This window comes from Cuculus canorus, chromosome 24, assembly GCF_017976375.1.
Source record: "Cuculus canorus isolate bCucCan1 chromosome 24, bCucCan1.pri, whole genome shotgun sequence".
In the NCBI taxonomy this organism is placed as follows: domain Eukaryota; kingdom Metazoa; phylum Chordata; class Aves; order Cuculiformes; family Cuculidae; genus Cuculus; species Cuculus canorus.
In genome coordinates, this window is record NC_071424.1 from 4,545,627 (window position 1) to 4,570,114 (window position 24,488).

At 50.9% G+C, this 24,488-nt stretch overlaps 3 protein-coding genes across 5 annotated transcripts in view; 2 read left to right on the forward strand and 1 right to left on the reverse strand.

Annotated features, from left to right (window-relative positions):
* ILRUN (inflammation and lipid regulator with UBA-like and NBR1-like domains) overlaps positions 1–10,898 on the reverse strand; it is a 35,494-nt gene extending 24,596 nt beyond the window's left edge. For both annotated transcript variants that reach the window (XM_009567329.2, XM_054087417.1), the window contains exon 1: positions 10,607–10,898. In XM_009567329.2, coding sequence (XP_009565624.1) covers positions 10,607–10,764 — 158 coding nt within the window. In that variant the 5' untranslated portion in view covers positions 10,765–10,898. The remainder of the gene's footprint in view (positions 1–10,606) is intronic.
* Positions 10,899–12,582: 1,684 nt separating this feature from the next.
* On the forward strand, positions 12,583–18,963 carry SNRPC (small nuclear ribonucleoprotein polypeptide C). Of its 2 annotated transcripts, none has more exons than XM_054087884.1 (6): positions 12,583–12,696; positions 13,881–13,923; positions 14,350–14,458; positions 15,765–15,857; positions 16,497–16,601; positions 18,571–18,963. In XM_054087884.1, the coding sequence occupies exons 1-6, from the start codon at positions 12,689–12,691 to the stop codon at positions 18,693–18,695; spliced, it is 483 nt and encodes a 160-aa protein (XP_053943859.1). In that variant the 5' UTR covers positions 12,583–12,688; the 3' UTR covers positions 18,696–18,963. The 2 variants fall into 2 exon arrangements, with proteins under 2 accessions (XP_053943859.1, XP_009565626.1); XM_009567331.2 differs by having other exon boundaries at positions 15,768–15,857.
* Positions 18,964–20,998: 2,035 nt separating this feature from the next.
* BLTP3A (bridge-like lipid transfer protein family member 3A) overlaps positions 20,999–24,488 on the forward strand; it is a 36,651-nt gene continuing 33,161 nt past the window's right edge. The window contains exon 1 of the mRNA XM_054087566.1: positions 20,999–21,162. Coding sequence (XP_053943541.1) covers positions 21,119–21,162 — 44 coding nt within the window. The 5' untranslated portion in view covers positions 20,999–21,118. The remainder of the gene's footprint in view (positions 21,163–24,488) is intronic.

Here is a 24,488-nt window from a genome sequence, read left to right on the forward strand (position 1 = left end):
ATTGTGCAGCGCAACTGTAATGAAGTAAACGCCAAGGTACATTTTCCTCCCTCTCTGGAGGTGGAAAAAAGCCAGGCAAGTGTCCAAGCTGCAATGTATGTTTGGTATGGCCTCAGTAGTCACACACGGTGCACTATTATGTTATGAGAAAAGCAACTTGGGTGTCATTCTCCTGGAATCTGGCAATGAGAAAACTGAGCAGCGGTATGAAAGTACAATAAACCTCAAGAACATCACGCTAGACGGAACACCTTGTACTCTTGCTGTAACTGAATATGCAACCTGTACGGACCTTTCTCTCATTCTCCAAATGAAATATTCCTGCACCAGGCACCATAATACCTCATAAGATGTCTATTGTTAAAAACAGAAATAAAGATGCAAGAGAAACAGTGTGGCAGAAGGGTGATTTATCACTCCTAAATAATGGAACATCTCTACATGATACAGGTGGGAGACTAAAAATGTACACGGAGGATATCCAAATGAGGCAATTCCGAGTCCACCCGTTTTACCTCAGTCTCCAGGATTTGCCTGGATTTGATCTGCTCCAGCTGTTGGGGAACTGGATTGCTGACACCATGAGCTAGGACATCTCCCACAGCTCTGCTCCTGAAGAGGGAGACACCTCAGAGAGCGCTGAAGGGGTGTGGGAAGAGACACACTCATTGCACCACAGGGAAGCACTCGTACCTGGAGTTTTCAATTCAAACTTTTTCAATAGAGATAACACGTGGCAATTAAGTGGAAAGTCTCAAGATGTTTTGAAGGGCTGGAATTTTAATCAGCAAACAGCTTTCAACATCGTTTCAGAAAGCAAAATTTGGGTATCAAATTTCTTCATTCTTGACCGCTCTTATGTTAAACTCTGAGGTTGGGAAACTACCTTACAAGATGCAAGATGATCCAAAAGGACCTCTCAGGGAGTCTGAAAACTTTAAGCTGAATTTACACAGTTGAAGAGGGGAAGAAAAAGAGCTGGCTAATTCAAAGCTCCTGTATTTTCTCACGTGAAGCCACAGAAAAACATATCATTGTCTTAGCTGAAAACAGTCAGTTCCAGATACAAGCTGGAAGTTCCAGGAAGGCAACAAAAAGCTATGGCGACCAGAAGCAATACTGTGTGCACGAGGAAAGAAACTGAGAGGCCACAGCAGAGGCACACAAGTTTCAGTGCGTCCCCCAAACCACCGAAGAAAATCATTTTCCTTTAGCAGGCTTTTACCCACACCCGCACCCCAGCAGTTTATCCGTTACGGTGGTGCCTGCACTGGGCCAAGCACTGTACCCTGCAAACAACAGCAAATGAGGACAGAATCAATACTCCAACACGGCACCAATCCGCAGAGCCCCCCCAGCAGCTGAGCCCTCCCGAAGCAGGTGGCCAGGAGCTTCAGGCTAGGGGGAAATATTCGGAGAATGTCCCAGCAGGAGCTGTGCTCTGCTCCCTTCCACTGAAAACAGACAAGGCTTCTTCCCAGTGGAAAGAAACGAAGAGGTGCCGGAACGCAAAAAGACTCTGTAACTGCTAATTCCTAGGTATAAACTATTTCACCAACCTATAACTGTCTGCATTAAAGTGAAAGGGGATTAAGCTACAGAAACTGTCTGAGAACAAGTTCAGGCATGTCAGGCAGTCCAGCTGGACTAAAATTACAGTGTACCCAATTCCTCCTGCTACAGTTGTCTGCCCACACTTCCATTTCACATGCACCCAATTTGTAAATGTTTTCTAACATGGAGCACAGCACAACTACAGTATGTGCCATAGTTAAAAATACAATAAAGCCTAGATTTAATTCAAAATAATCAAATATCCAAGTTATTCTGGAGAAGAGGTGTGTGGGGTTTCTACCCGCTAGATAAAAGCTGTCCAAGAAAACTATTTGTAACTGTTTAATTGTTATTTTGAGTAGCATCAGGGGCAGTTGTGGACAGAGATGCATCTATAAGAGTTCAAGTACTAAGATGACATCCACTGTGCTTTAAGTTAACCACAACAGATTAAACAGTTCAAGAACCACAGGGTATGAATGATCCAATGCTTCGTGGCAGCCAGAGCTCACCTCAGGCTGCCAGGGTGTCATGACATATTGGCCACAGGACATCAAGAACTACTAGACCTGTTTCTATGGTATCCGTTGTGCTTGTAAGGACAGCAGTTCATCAAATGTTTCAGAGCAAGAATGCCATCGAGTTCAAATCCTCATCTTCCCTGCTAAATTTTATCAAAACCCAATCGATGTTTTAAACCAAGTGCTTCTCACCACATTCTGTTCAACCAGTCTCCACCCACAAATGTTAATCTGATCAGAGTTGCATGAAGACCACGGTTACTTAAAAAGCTTCCTCGGCACTGAAACATAAAAAACATGACTGCTTTGTTTTTATCACCTGATAAAGAATGAAGAGAAGCAAATTAATATGTTAGCTGCCACTACCACTTCCTAGCAGATGACTGAATGAGTACTGAAGTAACCCAGTTTCCTGGGAAGAAGGATTGTACTGAAAGATCAGGTCTCAGGTGTCCTGCCCCTCCACAACACAAGGATTTCCCCCACTGGTCTCTCAAAAGGAAAGCAGTATCTAAACTAATTACACAGCACAGTGCAGAAGTTCTCCTCAGAAGTCACAGGAGCCCCACAGACTGAGGCAAAGAGCAGACAAAATGCCGACATTGGAATTCCCCTAAGGTAAAGCACACACACAACTCCCCACAAGCGATGGCACAGTAATCTTTGCGGCAAACTAAATGATGCCAATAGCTACATGAAAGAAGGGGTTATATTCATTAGTTCAGGGAAAGAGAAAATCCTACCATTTGTTGTTTTATCCTACAACTTCCCTTTGACTTCTCACACATGGAGAAAGAGCGGAAAAACTCAGTAAACGTCACAAGACAGAACAACTGTTGAAAATCCGATGGAGTTCTCCAACAGCAGTTGATTAGTTTACTGGACATCACCAAAAAAGTTGCCTTCAAACAGCAGAGGAAACCAAATTAACTTGTTCACACTTCAGTCAGGATTTCTAAACAAAAACTAGATAAGAGATCTTGGTATAAGAGCAGACAAGAACAGACTTTCTCCCCACGACAAATACCAACCTAACACCATGTGAGGTCTGTAATCAGGATTGTTTGATCAGTAATAAGAGAGATGCATCCAAAGAATGATATAAAACCAGTGTTTTGATTCAAGAGATGCACTAAACTCTTGGGGGGTTGCTGGTGTTTAAGGAAGGGCTGGAATAAAGCCACTAGTATTTAAGGGCAGCAATTAGCTGCAGTGAACCCCTCTACCAGACCAATCACGTGGAGCCACTGTAATCGGTACAACTAGCTTTTGATAGAACCATGTAGCAAATATTTAGGCCCCATGTGCCACCTCAATATTCATACCCTGACAGGCAATGCCTAAAGACTTCACGGCTGCGCAGCCTGACTTTGCCCGTCCTTGTATCTGCCTTCTATAGATGCTTTTTTCCATAGGTCTTTGAAATGCAACACCCAACTATGTGAAGACTGAAAAATTATCATAGGATGACTGGGTAGGTTGTACGTGCAAACCCTCTAAACACAACGAGTGCAGGGCAGCCGAGGGCACGGAGGCGAAACAGCTTGCCTGCGCACCGGCACTATCCTCTGGCCAACACGTGGAAACCTGTCTGCATCCAAGCTGAGAGGGAGCATTTCAAACCCAAGTTTTTCCTGACACGCACCTGGAGAGCTTCTTTTGAAAAGGAGTCAAAAAATCTGTTAACGGAGGACATTTGCGTGTGTTTTTTAATGATAGCTCTGCACACCGCTGCAAGGTTAAAAGCGACGACCAGTGTTACCCATCATGGCACACGCATCATGTATCACTGAATCCTGTTGATGCAAGTCTGCTAGGCTAAATCCTGCATGTCCTGATGTCTCACCTAAATATGCTTGAAGTATTTGTCCGAATCATACCTACACTCCAGCACTAATATCAGGTATAAATAGGTACGCTTTCATCCACAAATCAGAGTTTTAAAGTAGCATCCCATCATATTCACTAGAAAGCAAAAATTAAACACTTACACAGTCAGAGTAAAAGCAATTAAAATAAAACCTATTAGCCAAAACATGTCTTTAGCCTTCCAATCAAGCACATCCACTTCTGGGCAATACAGGTGCTTCTTTTGATATAAACAATTTAAACAGCCCACCCAGAGGGATAAAAATGTGCATTTGTAAGCTAATTTTAATTTTGTTAGAAGCCAAGGTTCTGTCTGTTCTCCAAGACCAATAAAGCACTTGCACAAAAGCCTTCGATACATTTCCTACTCAAAGACTTCATCTCTGCTGTAGAAGTTGATCTCACCACTAGCTAATCCCTGCTTCACTCACACAGAAATGCCCTGCACCTCACACAATACAGAAAAGGCGTTTATGGTAGAATTCTGCAGTATTTCCAGAGAAACTCAAAATATTCTCATGGAAAATGTCATTATTGTACTAGTTAACCCCCCGATACAGCTACAAATTCTTCTAAGCATATGAAAAACATCAAGGGCCCCCAGAAGACATTTGACTGCCTTATAAACAATGACCTTAAAAAGACCTTTTTCACCAGAAAGCTAGATCAAAAAAGGCTAGGGTTTGCAACAAAATCTTTTTTTTCCCCACACACAATTACTTGCATTACCTGACACATTTCAATTAAATATCACGCCTACAAGACTAATAAAAATTCAGCTTTCTAAACAAAAGCTAAAAAGAGAACGTAAAGTATTACATGTAAATTACTGAAATATACATACATTAAGTCTTCCAAATTAGGAATCCCTTCACAGCCAACTATGTTGAAATATGGATTTTAAATCCAGCACCACTAGCTGCCTCAAACCAAATTAATTCACTTTCTCACAGAATAAAAGAAGCTTCAAGCCTTCCACTGCAGCCGCTCACCCTCGAAGTTGGGATACTCTGCAATTATCTAAAACTCCTTTGTCACAAAACAGTTTCCATACCAGCTTTAGAGATATCTAATGACTTTCATGAAAAAGGCCATGTCAATAAAAATATGAAATGCATTCCGTGCAAAGTTTGCTCTGCTCTTACATCTACACTAATCCCTATTGCTGCAAACCAGTCAAGGCCAGGCTGATGCTTAAGAACTTGTGTTGTGCAAGTGGTTTTGGGAAATCCCATCCGCCCTGGTATCATCCATCCAGGGACTCGCAACCATACCTGTGTTAGGAAGACTCCAACTAGGTATTTCAGCAGAGACTCATTCAACATCAACTGCCCAACTTGAACAATCCCAGTTTTCAAACCAGTAGCACAGAGGGTTTTCCAAAGGAGTTTCTTATGTAGGCAGTGTGAGCCTGGACAAGTTCAGACTCGCTCCTGGCCATACTATCACATAACACCGCAGAGCTGCAGTCACACCTGGAAGTGCACTTTCCCACAAGAAGGGCTCCCAGCAGCCCCCTCCCTCAAACCTGCGGCACTGGATGCGTACAGCGTGCGGGCAGCCGGGCTTCAGCATTGCATAACATCTGGAGGGGGGAAGGGAGCAGAGAGAGTTAAGAATGCCATTTAACGGAGTGTGGATTTTGATCCCAGATGCGATGGCAGCAGTACGCCCTCTCAACTACACTGCCTGGGTTTTCCTCCCAAGGAAGCAATGATTCGGTGCCAAAACATCTTTTGGAGAAGCTGGCTTTTGGGTTTAGGCCAAAAGCAAAAGCTCAACCTCTCACTCTAAAGCCTCACAACTCCTAATGAAAAATAAATACAGAAATACTAGAGAGGGACAACGTATGCTTCCGTTACAGAAGATACGGACGGGACTCAGAGCGAGGGCAAAGTTGGATTTACGTAGCAGAAAGCTCAGAAGTTAGAACAGCTCACAAACAGAACTCAATGCGTAATTAAAAAGAGGCAGAACTCTAGGAAAGTGTTTATTAAATAACAAGGGAAAAGACAACTCAGTGTTTAACCTGTATTTCTTGAAGATCAAGGAAGAGTCTCGAAGGCTTAGGATGCACACATTCTACCTGAAGCAATTTGCAATATTGTTCACAAAAGCAGCTGGCAGTTCCTTAGTGCTGTCCCAGGTCTGCCAGAACTTTGAAAGCGCATCCAGCAATCCCAGGTAAAACTGCAGAAATGGACAGACTTTTAAATGCCACTTAAAATTATCTGCATTGCTCCCTAATCAACCACTAATTTTCTCCCTAAATTGGCTGAACAAGCTATTTTAACATAATTCCTCTATTCCAGCCAGACTGCAAATTCACTTTAAATACTACAATTACTAACAATACACTTGGAAATTGTCTTTCAAAACACATGACAGCTCAGATTATTTACTACACAATATGTGGAAGGCATACCACCGGGAAGTCACTTCAGCTCTGGAGATGACAATTGCATCGAAGAGCAGCCTGCCACACTTGTGCAAAGTTTTAGTGAAAATTATTTGTATCTGTTAATTAATCCAGGCACCGACATCGCTGAAAAGAACCCAGTCTCCTGAGTAAGTGCACCTCTCTCACCCCTGCTGTAAGCTCCATCACCATTTCCTGCAGGTGAAGGTTAATCCTGATGCAAAAAGAGACTGAAGGGATCATCACTGCAGAAAGACGTGGAAAGTGACTTGACATGTCATCTCATGAGACACGTTTTTTGCAGGACAGACTGGCAACGGAAGATGCTGAGCCTGATTCTAGGCCACAAAAACTAAACATAGGCCACTGCCTAGGACACCTGGGACAGCGTTAACCTGGGTCACAGTTAGCTTGCACATGGTTCCCAACATAACAAAGGAAAAGTGTTTCCAGAAAATGAAAATTTGCCTTTATTGCAGCTTTTTACAATGACTGCAGCAGGGTTAGGACATTCAAGCCGACAACCCAAAAGCCATACTGAGAGGTGGGAGAATGGGACGGAAACACAGCAGCTAGAACTGCAATCTGCCCAAACCCAGGCACAACAAACGATGGGGTCAGACAAGCAGTGCCCTGGCTAAAGCACACGAGAAACAGGCAGCACCTGTCAGCATTCCTAACCCAGCTCCCCACTGCTGAAAGGTTAAACGCGCACAGGCTCTAAGCCCGCTCTCAGAGGAATCGCACTGCAGCCTGTGCTAATTTTCATAGACTCCCGTATATGTTACACCAACTTAACAGATTTCCTTTTTACACACCCCCATCCATCGACAAGGCTTATCAACTAATGCTTCAAAACAAATGTGAAAACTGATGTTTTCAGAACAAAGTAGCCACCAGAGCTGTGAAAATAAAGCTGTTTTCACCACCTAAGAGTTTCTTCAACTGTAGTTAAAAGACATTGGTTATAAGATTGTATTTTGAGATATTGCTACTTCAAAAAGAAATTAAACACTCCTGAGAAAGAAAGACCTTCTTCAACACAAACCAGGAATACTATGGTTATACAGAGTACCTTCACCAGAACTCTCAGGTTCAGCTCTGGTAAGCTTTCTGCCCTTCCATGGAGCATCACAGAGAAAAACAGTATTATGCTGCAGTGTCAGTAGTTTTACCCATATTATCAACACAAGAATAAAGTGGGGAAGCAGCTTCTGCTCTGATCCACTTCTCCAAAGCAAACTCCTAAACTCCTCGAAAGAGAGACCTTTCTTCACATCATTGGATCAGCTTACAGAACACATGGTATTATTTGTTATTCCCTTACTCCCTCTGCAGATGCAGATTTGCCAATATGATTTAATACAGTGCTGTAGGAGGAGGGAAAGGTGAAAGGGAAAAAGGTGACAAAGTTGTCTTATTATTGTTTATTAGCTCAACAATTCTGTGCAAGTTTTTGCCCAACTGTTGATATCAAGACCTTCACTTGGATTTCAGGTTTCAAGCCTGAGGTTTCTGGATTTAACCTCATACTGTTAAGAAAAGCACAGTAACTACAACCTAGCTACGTAATCTGTTAGCAATATCTGAAACAAAGCACTTTGCTCTCCTAGTCCATCCCTATGAGGAGACACAATCCTAATGAGAGGGTCACATTCTGCTTAGTGCCCCACACAACAGCAAAGCTGTCAGAGATGGGTTACAAGACGCAAGCGGTAGGAAGTCCAACCCCACAATTCAGACAGTTAATATTCTTCCACAGTAACAGGGCTCTCCACCCCTGGTTTATGTTTTTCAGCATTATATTGTGTGTTTCCCATGTTTTTCTCGAGCTGCAGTTCCCCTGATAACCTGTACTTGCCTTTTTTTTATCTAGGGCAGTGACTGAGAGTCTTTACAAAGCGAAAACATACACTGAAAGCCAGAATATTCAGAGAGACCTGCAGTTTACAAACAGATGTTAAGTTTTTAGCAAACACCTAGGTAACTTTCACGTGGAGACAGTGGTAGTTTTAAAGCTCCCGTGCAGCCTTTCTGCCAGAGTTCACCCTCTTGAAGCCCGTTTTAGGGTCCAGGGCATCATAACCCACCCTCAAATTCAGCTCATCGGCAGAGAAAGCTCCCTTTAAGAGCTCCTGGGTCCGCTGGATCACACGCCTCTCTTCCTATCAATTAGTCACTCTTTAACAGCTTTGTAGCCCTTTGACCGACGAGCTCTACGAACTGGCAAAATTACAGCCCGGAGCGAGGGATGGGAGGCGAGCCCGGCCCCTCCTCAGCCCCGTCCTGCTCCTCTCTCCTCCTCCTCCGCACAGCCAAGAGAGCGACAGCTCCCTCCCCACCGCACACACCCCCACCCTGCTCCGCCATCGCCCAGGGGAAAGGGGGGGCCCAAAACAAACACCGCCCCCCAAACCATCACTGCAGGACCAGAGGCGGCTGGGGGGGCTGAGAGGGGAAGAAAGGGGGGGCTGAGGGGGGAAGAAAGGGGGGCTAAAAAATGGAAGAGGAGAAGGGGGGCTAAAAAGTGGAAGAGGAGAAGGGGGGCTAAGAGGGGTGAAAGGGGGGGCCTTAAGAGGGGAGGAGGAGAAGGGGGGGGGGATGAGAAGGGAGGTCCGAGAAAGAGAGAAGGGGGGACTTAAGGAGGGTTAAAAAGGAGAGTGATGGGGAAGAGGGGGTGCTGAGAGGGGGAAAAGAGAGGGTGGTTTAATATGGGAGGGGGACCGAAGCAGTAGGTGCCTGATAGCCCTCCCCAAGGCCTACGACCCTTCAGTGTCCCCCTAGCAGCTCGAGAGCCCCCTCCCCTTCAGCCCCAAGGCCTGTGACCCCCTCAGCCCACCCCCAGATCCCTGGGAGACCCCAACCACGGCGTTTCCTTCTCAAGGCCCCCCCCAGCCACCTCTCCCGAGGTCTAAAAGCCCTCACACACCCCTCCCCGAGGCTTGGGACCCCTCAGAGCCCCTCAGTCCCTCAACTCGGACCTCCCCGATACCCACAAGCACAGTAACTACAACCTAGTAGTAGAACCCCTCAAGGCTTCTCCATCTCCCTCAGAGCCCCCCTAATCCCCCCCAACTCGGCCCTCATCGAGCCCACAAATCCTTTAGAACCCCCCCCAGGCCCCGAGAGCCACCCCCAGCCACCTCAGGGAGCCTGGCTCTCCCACCCTTTCCACTCCCCAAGGTGTAAGACCCCTCAGAGCCCCCCGACCTCGACTCTCCCTGAGGCCCACAAACCCTCAGAGCCCCCCAAACTCGGCCCCCTCCGAGGCCCACAAGCCCTCAGAGCCTCCCTAGCTTTCCCAGAGTTCCCCCCAACTCAACACTCCCCAAAGCCCACAAGCCCTCACAGTCCCCTTGGAGCCCCCTCCAACCCCCCAACTCGGCCCTCCTCGAGTACCACAAGCCCTCTGAGCCCCCCCACCCCTTCAGAACCCATCCTGTTACCCCACCGAAACTCTCCCCAAGGCCCGCAAGTCCTGAGAGCACCCCCCCAGAGCCTTCCCAGCCCCCCAAGTCGGCCCTCTCCAAGACTCACAAGCCCTCAGAACCCCCCCAACCCTTTCAAAGCCCCCTCAGAGCTCCCCTAGTTCCTCCACCACGACTCTCCCCGAGGCAAACAAACCCGCAAGGCTCCCCACAACTCCTTGGGAGCCCCTCCAGTTCTCCCAACTCAGCCCTCCCCAACGCCCACAAGCCCCGAGAGCCCCCCAACGCCTTCAGAGCCCCCTCAGAGTCCCCCCAGTCTCCCCAACGTCCACTCTCCCCAAGACCCACAAACCCTCAGGGCCCCCCCCGCTCGGCCCTCCATAAGGCTCACAAACCCTCAGGGCCCCCCAACTCGACTTTCCCCGAGGCTCACAAACACTCAGGGCCCCCCAACTCGACTCTCCCCAAGGCCCACAAACCGTCAGGGCCCCCCCAGCTCGGCCCTCCCCGAGGCTCACAAACCCTCAGGACCCCCCAGCCTCCTCAGGGCCCCCCCAACTCGGCCCTCCCCGAGGCTCACAAACACTCAGGGCTCCCCAGCCTCCTCAGGGCCCCCCCAACTCGGCCCTCCCCGAAGCTCACAAACACTCAGGGCCCTCCCAGCTCAGCCCTCCCCGAAGCTCACAAACACTCAGGGCGCCCCCAACCCCCTTCAGACCCTCTCAGCCGCCTCACACCCCCTCCAGCCCGCTCCCAGCTCTCCCACCCTCCCCCGAGGCCCGGGACCCCTCAGCGCGCCTTCCCGGGCCCCTCACCAGTTGGTCATGTCAAGGAAGAAGGCGCATCCAGCAGGGCTGAGCTGGAAGCCGAGCAGGCGCTGGAACTCGCCGATGAGCACATCCTTGTCGGTGGTGCCCAGGCAGCTGAACTTCTGCATCAGCTCCGCGTCCAGGTCCACGTCCATGCCCTCCATGGCGCTGCTCTGGCGGCGGGGACCGCCCCGGAGACACGACCCTCAGCGCCTCATGGGGTGAACGAGAAGGGATAGGAATGAGGATTCGGGAGGGGAGGAGGGAAGGGGGGTCGGGACCGGGGGGAGCGCGGTCACGGCGGGGGGGAGGGGGGGGGGGGCGCGCGCGACGCCAACGGCCGCGAGCACCGCGCAGGCGCCGCCGGGGGCACGCGGGCCGTGACGTCACCGCGCTGGCGCCGGGCGGGGCCGCGTCACGCCATGCGCGGCGACTCGGCGCAAGGGAAGGGGCGAGGCTTAAGGTAATAAGGGTGGAGGGAGGAGGGGTGTGGTGTATGCAAAGGGAGTGGTTTTATGTTTGGGGCGTGGTCTGTGAGCAGGGGCGTAGCTTAGGTGACTGCATCGGTGAGTCGCCGAGGGGCGTAGCCTCGTTGTTTGAGGGCGTGGCTTAGTTGGCTATAAATCGACGGAGGGGCGTGGTTTAGATGTAGGAAGCGATGCTCTCAAGGTGGCGTTGCCCCTGTGAAGGGGCGTGGCTTAAGCGATGTGGAGGTTCCTCGAGGGACGCGGCTCATAGAAATGGGCGTGGTCTCTGATCACGGGCGTGGTTTAGCTGCATAGGCGTGGCCTCGTTGCATGGGGCGTGGCTTATGTGGCCGGGGCGTGGGGGCGTGGCCTCGCGAAAGGAGGCGCGGGCCCCATCCGCCCTCATGCTGTTCCTGCCCTCCCTGACCCAGAGCCCCTCCGCAGCACTCCTGGAGCCCCTTTCAGCACTGGAAGCTGCTCTAAGGTCTCCTCACAGCCTTCTCTTCTCCAGGCTGAACAACCCCAACTCTCTCAGCCTGTCCAGGAGGTGCTCCAGCCCTCAAATCTGGCCTCCTCTGGACTCACTCCAACAGCTCCATGTCCTGTGCTGAGGACCCCAGAGCTGGCTGCAGGGCTCCAGGATTGGTCTCACCAGAGCAGAGCAGAGGGGCAGAATCTGCTCCCTTGCCTGCTGGTCCCACTGCTTGGGATGCAGCCCAGGATATGGTTGTTTCCTGGGCTGTGAGCGCACATTGCCAGCTCACGTCTGGCTTCTCATCCACTCACACCCACAAGTCCTTCTCCTCAGGGCTGCTCTCAATCCGTTCTCTGCCCAGCCTGGAATTGTACCTGGGTTCACCCTGGCCTAGATGCAGGACATTGCCCTTGGCCTTGTGGAACCTCATGACGCTCACATGGTCCCACCTCTCCAGCCTGTCCAGGTCCCTTTGGATGCCACCTCATCCCTCAGAGGGTGCCAATGTCACGGTTCAGTTTGGCGTCACCGCAGAGTGGCTGCGGGCACACTCGATCCTTCCGTCTGCATCACGGTACCTCGTGCCATGTTCCCATTGCGTCACTTAACGCATTTACGGGCAGTTTCTGGCGCTGTAAAAGTGATTTTGAAATGACGCAACTTCTTCTTAACCCGCTCATTTGCCTACAGCTCATTTGCATGCGTGGGCGGTGCCAGCGCTGGGCTTAAATTTGCATAGAGGGCGCGTGTTTGCGTATGCAAATCAACCCGCGCTGATGGGCGGGGCGCTGCTGCGTCACGTGACGTTATGCAAATAAAGCCGCGCGGGCGGGAAAATTTCCGTCCCAAAATGACGCGCTTTTTTCGTAATTTGCAACCCCCGCGTTGCTCCGCGACCGGTAGCTCCATGGGCGAGAACACGAGGTGCCGGTGCCGGCAGGTGCCTACTCCCCGTTGCAGTTTTAATGTCAATGAAGTGGTTTTTGGTGTAAATCGGCTGCTTTACGGGGAGGTCGCGGAGGGGGGACGTGACGACAGCCGAAGGGCTACGGAAGCCGCCGAGGGTCAAGCAGAGCGGGGTGTCTTATCGCGATTGCGTCGCTGCGTGATTGCGTCACTTCCGGGCGGCGGCGCGCGGGGAGAACCATGCCCAAGTGAGGGGCGGCGGGGCCGAGAGGGGCCGGGACGGGGGGAAAGGGACGAGAGGGGGACATTGCGGTGGAGGGCGAAGAGGGAAGCCGAGACGGAGGTGGGGATGAGAGGAGTAGCGGGGACAAAGGGGACGAAGAGGGTATCCGGGGCGAGGGAGCGAAGGAGGAAGCTAGGACGGGAACCGGGGTGGGGGGGAGTCAGGCTCAGGTTGGGGAGGGGGGAAATGGGACAGCGGGGAAGAAAGGGGCCGAGACAGAGATGAGGGGGGAGCTGGAGCAAGAGGAACCGGGTGGGAGGAGGAGCAGGACGGGAGGTAATGGGGAACAAAGGAACTGGGGCAGGGGAGAGCCGGGCCTGGGGCAGGAGGAGGGTCAGCCAGGTCGAGGGGAGAGGGAAAAGTCGGACCCAGGCCGGGGTGGAGACACCCAGATGAAAGGAGCTGGGAAAGGGACGAGGGACAGGCTGGCCCAGGGCATGGGGGGGAGCCAGAAGGGAGGGGAGAGCAGGAACGAAAATGACTGGACTTGGGGTGAGAGGCGGGAGAGGGAACCGGGGCTGGGGAGGCAGCTGGGGCAGGAGAGAGCCAGGACTGGGGCAAGGGGAGCAACTGAGGCAGGAGGGGAGCCGGGATTGGGGTGGAGGGTAGTGGGGCCGAAGGGAGTCGGGGTAGTGGGGGAGAGCAGGAGCAAAAGCAGCTGGGACCAGGATAGGGGGAAACAGTGGGGATGGTAGGAGTCAGGGCAGGGGAGAGCTGGGACAGGGACAAGGGGAGCCGAGCCCAGAAGGGAGGGTGGAACTGGGGTGAGGGGAGCCAGGCCTGAGGGCAGCAGGGATGAGAGGAACTGGGGCAAGGAGAGAGATAGGGCCGAGCATTGGAGCCAGGGCCAGGGGAGCCGACTCCGGGGTAAGAGGGTGCCCAGGCTGGGAGTTGAAGCTGGGTTGAGGGGTTGTCTGGGTGGGGAGGGGGTCCATTGCTCCTCAAGGCGGAGTTTGGCAACCTCAGAGGGTGGTTTAGGCTTTGATGACCCCAACAGGCTGTTCAGGCCTTGTGAGGCGTGGAAGGAGTGTGGGGTGTCCAGGGAGCAGCTGGGGTGCTGGCAAACAGAGCCTAGGGCACCAGCCATGGGGTCAATGAGAGGGGCTGTGTTTTAGAGCAGTGTCTTAATAATGAGTTTTCCCTTATCAGGTTTTACTGTGATTACTGTGACACATACCTCACCCATGACTCGGTAGGTGTTGAATCTCTTGCATTAGTTTTTCTGTTGTATTAAGAGCATTTAAATAAAACTTACATTGGCTAAAACCAGGTTGCTTGAAATATTATAGTATCCCACTTAATCTCTCTGGCTTCTTCTCACAAAAGAACGAGAGCAGGAGGAATTTGGGTGTCAGGGCAATCAGCAGCCAAGGGCAGCCCGTTCTCAGGGCTGCCAGCGAGTGTTGGGATGGATTAGCAGGAGGCAGCTGGCTGGGCATTATGGCAACCTCTCTTACTTGAAACTTAGTCTCCCCACTTAGTTTATATGTAAGGGTTTCACACGTCGCCGTTCTCTGACTACACAGAGAAACCTGCCTGTTTTATACTCCTAAACTGTGTGAGTTTAAAATTATATAGCGGTTCTCGGTAAACTTTGGGTTTACTTGCACTTTTGCAGCCCTCTGTAAGAAAAACCCACTGCAGTGGGCGAAAACACAAAGAGAATGTGAAGGACTACTATCAAAAATGGATGGAAGAGCAAGCTCAGAGCCTGATTGATAAAACAAGTAAGGCTAATCTTTCTGTGATTGCTCTCTCTTTACTTTCGCTGTCGTTCCTCTCTCTGCTTTTCTTCCGTTCTCCCACAATGATTCTTTCCCACTTCTCTGGTGAGTCATTGCTCTGTGAATCCTGAGCAAAAGCTTCACTTGGAATTTGAAGCTGGAACTTGTGGAGATGTGGGCTTCCCCGCAGGAGCCCGAGGGCTCTGCCTGAGGGGTTGTTGCAAGGCGTTTACTGCAATACTGTGGATGAGAGGGTTGGAGACACCACTGCCTTTAGTATGGCTGGTAATGGCCTGTATTCATAATAAGCTCTTATAAAGAGCATAAATAGGAAATCCAAAAGACAGGAAAATGGACATTAAAATGCATGGATTTTTCCCTTTTTTAAAATGCTCTCAGTTCTCTAGGCATGTTGGGTTTTTTTGTCCCCCTCTCTTGCTATTAAAGGCTTGAATAAAGTGTGAAGAGTTTCGTTTGACAGTTTACAGCAGGGTTCTCCTCTCAGTTTTCCTCTAGATAACAGTTCTTTTGTCTGTGAAAAGATACAAAACACCAGATTAACTTTGTGGCAGCTTTCTCTAGATCATAGAATCTTAGAATATCTCGGGTCAAAAGGGACCCGGAAGGATCATCAAGTCCAACTCCCTGCTCCTCACGGGACTACCTAAAACTAAGCCGTATGAGTAAGAGCGTCGTCGAGACGCTCGGTGAGCTTTGGCAGGCTTGGGGCCACGACTGCTTCCCCAGGGAGCTTGTTCAGTGATGGAGCAGCTTCTCAGTGAAGAGCCTTTCCCTGATGACCAATCTGAATTTCCGCTTCATCCCATTTCCTTTTGTCAGCCTTCCAACTTTCACATCTTTTCCTTCCTTCCAGTCAATTCCAGTCTTGAATTTCTCCTCCCTTTCACATAAGGTGTTTTTCATGCTTTTTGTTGCCTATTCATTCCCATTTCCACACAGCATGTCTTTACCAGTGATCCCAGGTGAAAGCTGCAGCTGCGAATCCCGTCATGTGTTTTCCCTGCCATCCGCCTTCCCGTGTGAAATCCATCAAGGAGCTCTCTAGCTGGAGTAATTACTATAATAATTGTCTTCAAGAATATCAGGTGCCTCCATCGTGACAAGCAGCATAAACCAGGGATTTGTTCCGGAGTTAGAACACCTGAGTGCGCAGCATGACATGGAGCGTTCACTGACCGCGTGGCATGAGAAGGAGGATTGACGCAGGAGCTTCCTCTGCCTAGTAACTGGTTTTTTTTTCCTGGGATTCTTTCTTTCCTTTTGTTTTTTTTTCTTTTCCCCCCCAATGTAGCGGCTGCATTTCAGCAAGGGAAAATTCCACCTACCCCGTTCTCGGCACCACCTCCCGCGGGAGCCATGATACCGCCTCCTCCCAGCATCCGTAAGTCTGAGCCAGCCGGTTTGGGCTGGGATGGCAGCTGTCTTGAGCTGTGTTGCATGTTTCCTGGGCTTGTAAAGAAAATTCCTTTTAGTTTTTAAACAAACTAAGACATTTTGAGCTTGTGCATACCAAAATGTAAGAGAATGCTTTGTGATAGTGTTTCAGCAACCATCTAAATCTTTAGTTTGCTGTATTTGAGTCACATTGAGCATGTTAATTGAAATGTGTGCCTCTTCATTTTATCATTTCTCGGTAGCTGCTCTGTGGAGAGCTTCGTTAGCACTTTCAGCATGGGGTTTTATTGTTTATAATAAAACCAGAATAAGATTGATAACTTTCTTCTGCACTTCAGCTGGCAAATGGCTGAGGTCCCTTTCTGCTTGGAGCCCAGCTGCTGGCAGTGGTTGTCATCTCCGTTCAGTGGGCAAAGTTGGGAATAACGGCTAGGATATTCCTGCTCTGCTTCGCTTTGTGGCACCAGGACTTGAAACTGAAATGAAGGCAGTCAGCCATAAAGCAACGTGACACGCATTAATGACTAAAATATCCTGTTTAAGGGTTTAAGAACTCCTTTGCTTTGTGCTTTATGGCTGGGTGTGGAAGCGGCTGGATGTGTAACAAGTTTGTGTTTGCTCTCAGCTGGCCCACCGCGGCCTGGCATGATGCCGGCCCCTCATATGGGCGGACCACCAATGATGCCGATGATGGGCCCGCCGCCGCCAGGAATGATGCCAGTGGGGCCTGGTAAGTCTGGAAAAGGGAAGATCTTGGACTCTGATGCTGTGAGGTCTGGTTTGTGTGGTGTTTGGGTTCTATTTAACAAGCCCAAGGGCAAGGTTGGAGTGCCAAGCACAGATCCAGGCTGGGCAGAGAATGCATTGATATTAGCCCCGAGGAGAAGGACTTGTGAGTGTGAGTGAATGAGAAGCTGGATGTGAGCTGGCAATGTGCGCTCACAGCCCAGGAACCAACTATATCCTGGGCTGCATCCCAAGCAGTGGGACCAGCAGGCAAGGGAGCGGATTCTGCCCCTCTGCTCTGCTCTGGTGAGACCAATCCTGGAGCCCTGCATCCAGCTCTGAAGTCCTCAGCACAGCAAGGACATGGAGCTGTTGGAGCAGGACCCGAGCAGGCCATGGAGGTGGTCTGAGGGCTGGAGCACCTCCCATACGAGGACAGGCTGAGGTCAGCCTGGAGAAGAGAGGCTGTGAGGAGACCTTAGAGCAGCTTCCAGTGCTGAAAGGGGCTCCAGGAAAGCTGGGGAGGGGCTCTTGATCAGGGAGAGCTGGGATAGGATGAGGAGGAACGATTTTGAGCTGAAAGAGCAGAGATTTAGGTGAGATCTTAAGAAATGTTTTCCTGTGAGGGTGGCGAGGCCCTGGCCCAGGTTGCCCAGAGCAGTGGTGGCTGCCCCATCCCTGGAGGGGTTCCAGGCCAGGTTGGATGGGGCTTGGAGCCCCTGATCCAGTGGGAGGTGTCCCTGCCCATGGCAGGGGGTGGGACTGGATGGGCTTTAAGGTCCACCCCAACCCAATCCATGATTGTATGATTCTTTCCATCTCACTGTGCGATAGTTGTGGGAGCAGCTGAAAAGGTGTGAAGTGGCTGCAATGTTGGGTGTTGGTGGTAGTGACACAAACGAGGTTATAGCTTGTGGCACTTCAGCCGTTGCATTAGACACAGCCTGATGGACAGCCTCGAGTGTCAGGTGGTGGAAATATTTCCATTTGCCTGTACTACGTGCGCACAGTGACACGTAAAAGTCTTACAACTGCTAATTCAAGCACATTTACTACTTGCTGAGAGTTGCTGGTCCCTCCGTACAACTGAAATTATCGCTCTGGTAAATTGTAACTGTTCTGCCTCCATTCTTAGCAGTACGATCTGTAATTGTCGAGGGATTCTGTGTCTGTAGTGCTTATGTTTTTGTACAAGGGTACATTTAAGCACTGAATGAGTTTTATTGTTTAAAGTGCCTCAAGATAATGTGTTCCAGAGAAATGACATGCCTTAAAAAGGCTTTTTTTTGGAACTGTAAAGGGAAACTAAAATGTCTTTGATCCATTCTGCTTTGAGCTTACTGGCATTTGAAGGATTCTCCGAGGACATCTTACTGAAGCGGTTACTGGAACAAATCTAAAGGAACACACACGCACGCTACAAGTAGTGAAGTGTCTTGGCAATTATTATATTACTGGTAGAAACTGTTCTTTAGATGGTTTTTAAAGGCATAAAATCCGTGCATAATCTGTGATATTAGGCGTTGTCCTGGCTGCCTGAAAATAATGGAGGATTTGGATGGAAACCATTATTCCGATGGTTTTTAGCAGAGCACCTGCTTTGCTTTAATGCTGTTACCCAGGTGTGAGGAGCACACCAAGCTTTTCTGAACATGCTTGACTGGAGGATTTAACTCTTTTCCCAATGAACTCAGCAGTTAAGCCAGGGTCTCTTTGAGCAGTTGAAAATAATTGGCAGTGAATATTGTCGAAAGTGGGCAGAAAGTGGGAAGTGGTTCTTCCTCGACTAATTGTTAGTATACTTCAGGGAAATGTAATCCATCTCAGCCGCAACTTCCAGATCAAAGCTTATGCACTTGTAAAATGGCAGTTATCTGGAGAGTGGGGAAGAGAACCTGCATGCTGCGTCGTTGTCACTCAGAAGCAGCAAGTGCCGAGAGCTCTTCCCTGACCTCCTCTCTTTCCTCTTGCAGCTCCCGGGATGAGGCCACCGATGGGAGGACACATGCCGATGATGCCGGGGCCACCGATGATGAGACCACCCTCCAGACCCATGATGGTGCCAACCAGGCCAGGAATGACCCGTCCAGACAGATAAAGGCGGAAACAAAGCTACCCGTTCTCCTTTGTATCATGCTCCTTCGTGTTTTAAAATGCCACAGACCTGTGTCCCTAGGATGTTGTATTAAACCAGTGCGTAGAGGAGATCTGCTGTTACTGCAGACGGTTTGACCTAGATGTGCGCTGGACTGATGGTTTTGTACCTGCTCTGCGTTTTTTTGGGTGGGTTTCTTTGTTTTTATTCTCCCCAATAATGAGTTGTAAAACACAACAATAAAAAATGGATGCTGGTTTACAGCCTTACTCTATGTGCGGTTTTTCTGCCTGGCAGAAAGATGTCGGTGTCCTTTGCTCCCTCTCTAACCTGTCTGGTGCAGAATTTTATAGGTTTGTTTTCTCTTCAGTCCTTAAGTTCTCTCTCTTTTTCATGGCAGACCCCTGGAGGGGTGTTTTACCAGCTGCATTTTGAATTCTTGTTAAAAAACATGCATGATTTTAATTAAAAACAAGAACTGTGGCATCAGAAAAGACTGCAAGCGATATCTCTACCTGGGGATTCTGCAACATTAAGTGACTTTACTAACATAAAATAGGTTGAATTTAATAAAATGTTGATTCTCCACTGAGGAAAGAAAAGTGATGCTGTTAAAAGGCTGCTCCTTGCATTAAGTTACTGCTTTGATGCTGCTGGACATATTTTTGCTTTTCCAATGCAGAAATTCCATTTTTGGGGATGTGGTGTGGATACATTTCATTCCATTATTGGAGGTGTTGTGTCAGTAGATACTCATACTTGGTTCCCTCTGTAGCACAAAGGGATGTTGTGTTGAAGCCATATCCCAGGCCCTTCAGTATAAAAGGATTTTGCTTTCTGTGAGCTGTGCGTGGAGCAGTCGCACCATTCCAATTGAGTTAAAGGAATTTATTCTGTTGGCATAACCAGCCACACTGTGCATTTTGGTGGCCATCCATTTGTCTGCAGAGCTGCCTGGCTCGTTCTGGACGTGTTTGCATCCAATACAGAAGCTTGGGTGTGATTTTCATCTTAAAACTGTTCAGTTAGTGGGGCTGCAAGGCCTCCTTTTCTGAGTCGCTCTCTGCTATGGGATGGCGTAGTCCAATTATTTAGAGGAGATTGTATTTTCAGGAGCTTGTGTGCTCTCCCTTGTCTTCTGCAGTTAACATGGTATCATGACATCAGATAGTTGCCACACCAGAAGGACGGGATGTCATCCAGAGGGACCAGGACAGGCTGGAGAAGTGGGGCTGTGAGAACCTCATGAGGTTCAACAAGGCCAAGTGCAAGTTCCTACACCTGGATTGGGGTAATCCCCGATTTCAGTACAGGATGGGGATGATGTGATTGAGAGCTGCTCTGCAGAGAAGGACTTGGGGTGCTGGGGGAGGAGAAGCTCGACGTGAGTTGGCAACGTGCGCTCACAGCCCAGAAACCAACTGTGTCCTGGGCTGCATCCAAAGCAGCGTGGCCAGCAGGGAGGGAGGGGATTCTGCCCCTCTATTCCCCGTCCCTGGAGGTGTTCAAGGCCAGATTGGATTTGGCCTTGGGCAGCCTGATCCATGGCAGGAGAGTTGGAACTGGATGATCTTTAAGGTCCCTTCCAACCCAAACTATTCTATAATTCTATTCCTCTCTTGTGAGACCTCATCTGGAGTATTGTGTTCTGGAGTCCCCAACATAAGAAGGAGATGGAGCTGTTGGAACGGGTCCAGAGGAGGCTACAGAGATGATCAAAGGGCTGGAGCACCTTCCCTATGAGGACAGGCTGAGAGAGTTGGGGTTGTTCAGCCTGGAGAAGAGAAGGCTCTGAGGAGATCTTATAGTGACCTTCCAGTACCTGAAGGGGCTACAAGAAAGCTGGAGAGGGGCTGTTCATAAAGGCTGTGGGGATAGGAAGAGGGGGAATGGGTATAAACTGGAGAGGGGCAGATTTAGACTGGACATAAGGAAGAATTTCTTCACCATGAGAGTGGTGAGGCCCTGGAACAGGTTGCCCAGGGAAGCTGTGGCTGCCCCATCCCTGGAGGTGTTCCAGGCCAGGTTGGATGGGCCTTGGGCAGCCTGATCCAGTGGGAGGTGTCCCTGCCCATGGCAGGGGGGTTGCAAGTGGATAATCTTTAAGCTCCCTTCCAACCCAAACTATTCTATGATTCTATGACCTCAATCTCCCCTCGTTCAGCTGGAAACCACTCCCCTATCATCCTCTCCCTGCCCTCCTTCATGCAGAGCCCCTCCCCAGCTTTCCTGGAGCCCCTTTTAGCACTGGAAGCTGCTCTGAGCTCTTCCACTCCCTTCTCTTCTCTCTCTCAGCCCGGGGCTCTGCTGGGCTGGGCTCCGCTGGGCTGGGCCGGGCCGGGCCGGGCCGGGCTGGGCTCTGCCGGGCTCGAGGCGGGGCCATGGCGAGCCCATCCCCGCGGCCCTGAGCGCCGCCGCCTCGCGGCATGGCCGGCATCATCAAGAAGCAGATCCTCAAGCACCTTTCGCGGTGAGAGCCTCTCCTCTTCCTCCTTCTCCTCCTCCTCCTCCGTGCGCGGCCCGAGGGGGAAGCGGGGGGGGGCGGTGCTGTAGGGGCGCTTGAGGAGCTGGCGGGGGGTGGGGGGGGAATTTGGGGCTCTTGGAGGGGGAACTGCTGTTTTGGGGGGGTTTGGGACCACGATGAGGGGGCTTTGAGGGTATGAAGAGGGGGAACTACGGATCTAAAGGGGGTCTTGGGGCCATGGGGAGGGAAACTGCGGGTCTGGGGGGACTTTGAGGGTCTTGGGGGGGGAAACTGCAGGTCTGGGGGGGTCTTAGGGCCATTGGGGGCGCTTTGAGGGCGTAGAGGGAGAAATTGCTGAGCTGGGGGGGTGCAACTGTGGGTCGGGGGGGGTTGGGGCCGTGGAGGGGGAGATTTGAGGGTCTGGAGGCGGAACTGTGGGTTCAGGGGTGTCTTGGGACCATGGGGGGGGCTTTGAGCATCTAGGAAGTGAAACTGAGGGTCTAGGGGGAGAGCTTTGGGTTCTGGGGGGGGTCTTAGGGCCATGAGAGGGAGGGCTTTGATGGTCTGAGGGGGAAGCTGTGGGTTCTGGAGGTGCTTGCTGTCATGGGGGGGTAAACTGCGGTTCTGGGGGGACTTTTGAGGGCATGGGGGCATGACTGTGGGTTCTGGGGGGTCTTGGGGCCATGACGGGGGGGCTCAGAGGGCCTGAGGGGGGAAACTGCAGGTCTTGGGGAGTCTTGGGGTCATAGGAAGGGGGGCTTTGAGGTTTTTTTTAGGGGGAACTGTAGGCTTGGGGTGTATTTGGGTTTTGGGGGGAGGGAACTGTGGGTCTGAGGCGTCTTGGGGCCATTGGCTGGGCTTTGAGGATCTGGGGGGGAAACTGCAGGTCTGGAGGGGGAAGCTGCAGGTCTGAGGGGTCTTAGAGCCATGTGGTGGGGTGGGGTCTTGAGATCATGGGGGGGAACTGCAGGCCTGGGGGTCTTAGGGACATGCTGGGGAAGGTTTGAGGGCCTAAAGGCGGGAATTGTGGGTTCTGGGGGGTCTTGGGGCCATGGGGAGGTGAAACTGTGGGCTTGGGGGCTATGGAGCTGCTGGGTCCTGGGGCTTGGGAGGTTCTGAGGGTCCTGGAGGCTGTGGAGCTGCTGGACCCATGTGTGTGGGGGTCTTGGGGCCTGGGGTGGAACACGAGGATCTGGGGGATCAGGGGGCTGTGGAGCTGCCAGGTCTGGGGTCCCATGGGGTTCTGATGGTGTGTGTACCCCTCTCTCAGTGCCACGTCCCCCTGGGATTGGGTCCCACTGCTGCTCTTGCCCTGGTGTGGGGAAAGGCTGGTGGGTACGTGTTCCTGGGGGCTGCCTTTGGTGACCCCTCGAGACAGCCGACAGCCTGTGCCGCTTCCAGCAGCTCCCACTTGGCTGGGAGCAGGTGAGCATGGATAAAAATTGGAGAGGAGAGAACATAACCAGCGAAAGGTTCCAGGGGTGACAAGAAATGCGGCTGTACCTGACACGCTGAGCACACGCAGGTGCTCAGCTGTCCTTGCTGACATCCATGAAAGGCACTCAGAGGGGTGTTGGGAAGGACCAGCGTCTGGTGTAAGGCTGTCAGGCGGTAAATATGGCTTCAGCTGCGGCTCTGTCACCAAGCGAGGGGCTGACCTTGGGCAGAAAAGGACCTGGGGGTGCTGGTTGACAGTGGCTGAACACAAGCCAGCAGTGGCCCAAGAAGGCCACCAGCATCCTGGCTTGGATCAGCCATGGGGTGGCCAGCAGGAGAAGGGAAGGAATCGACCCCTGGACTCAGTGCTGGTGAGGCTGCATCTTGAGTCCTGGGTTCGGTTTTGGGCCCCTCAATCCAAGAAGGACATTGAGGGGCTGGAGGGTGTCTGGAGAAGGGAATAGAGCTGGGAAGGGTCTGGAGTCTGGGGGGTCTGGGAGGAGCTGAGGGCCCTGGGGCTGTTTAGTCTGGAGAAGACGAGGCTGAGGGGAGACCTCATCGCTCTCTGCAGCTTTCAGAAAGGAGGTTGGAGCCAGGCAGGTGTGTTGGGCTCTTCTCTCAAGTAACAAGGGATGGGATGAGAGGAAATGGCCTTAAGTTGTGCCAGGGGAGGGTTAGGTTGCATGTTAGGAAAAATTTCTTTACAGAAAGCATGGTGAGGCAGTGGCAAAGGCTTCCCAGGGCAGTGGGGGAGTCTCCTTCTCTGGAGGAGTTCAGATACTATGTGGCTGTGGCACTTGGGGACGTGGTTTAGCTGGCATGGTGGTGTTGGGCTGGCGGTTGGACTGGATGGGTTTAAGAGTCTTTTCCAACCTTAATGATTCTGTGATTCTGTAAAACTGTAGTGCCTTAGTTTCCCCACTCCTTCAAAAGGAAGGAGCTGCATGAGAGAGAGGTGGTGGTTCTTGTGTTATAGCCTTGGGCACAGGCACATCCTCCCTCTGCGCTGCCAAAAGATTAGAATAATATGAAATATGAATATGAAAACGATGAAATACGAAGGTGGCATGTCTCTGAGGACACTGGGGAAGGCACAGCAGTGCGCAGTGCTTTGTGAGCTGCAGACCTTTCCGTTTTAACTGGTAGAGAAGCTCAGTGACAAAGCGTGGAGCCTGAGGTGACTCATTTGGGCTTAAGTGGTGTCAGTGCTGGAGCAAGGAGCTGAGACCTGTGCATCCTGGCTCTGCAAGGCTGGTAGTAAATCTTAAAGAGTTTCTAGAACCTCAGAAGAATCCCTGAAAACTTTGAGCGAGCAATCTCCTCGATGAAGTCACTGTGGCGGTTCTGAGTCACTGGTTGCTCAGCACTCCAGCTTTCGAGGCACTGTCACAAAAAAGGAGTGTAATAAACCCCGCTGCTTGATCTGCTCGGTGCACTAATTTAAATGAATTTCTGCTAGACCTGACATGACAAATCTCCAAGCTTTCTGTCTTGTTCCCCCTCAAATCGGTGCATTGTCCTTGTTATGGATTCAGTCTTCTTGTCAGGAGGCACTGAAGGATTTATAATGAAAAGTGATGGGTGAGAGCAGTTATTAATGGAGGCTGTAATAGAGCTGGGCTTTCTTCCTAGGTACTGCTTCTCCTAGGATGAAAGAGCGGGTGTTGTTCTTATGGATAATTCTCTTTCTTTATTTAAATACGTTTGTTGTGCTGGTGCTTTTACTTAATTCCTTTTCAGTCGCCCTCACCTTGTGCTTTTACAACACGTTTCTGCTCCAGGGGCCTCTTTTCCCCTCCAATTGAGGCAGATGTTGATGTTCAACTGTGTCTCCTCTGGGCAATTCCAGGCAGAACAGCGAGTCAGGAACACTTCTGGAGCTTTACCTGTTTTCT

Coding starts and splice junctions, on each gene's coding strand:
- SNRPC (XM_054087884.1), top strand. Junction 14,459..15,764: donor GAGCCTGATTGATAAAACAA/GTAAGGCTAATC, acceptor TCCCCCCCAATG/TAGCGGCTGCATTTCAGCAA. Junction 15,858..16,496: donor ACCGCCTCCTCCCAGCATCC/GTAAGTCTGAGC, acceptor GTTTGCTCTCAG/CTGGCCCACCGCGGCCTGGC.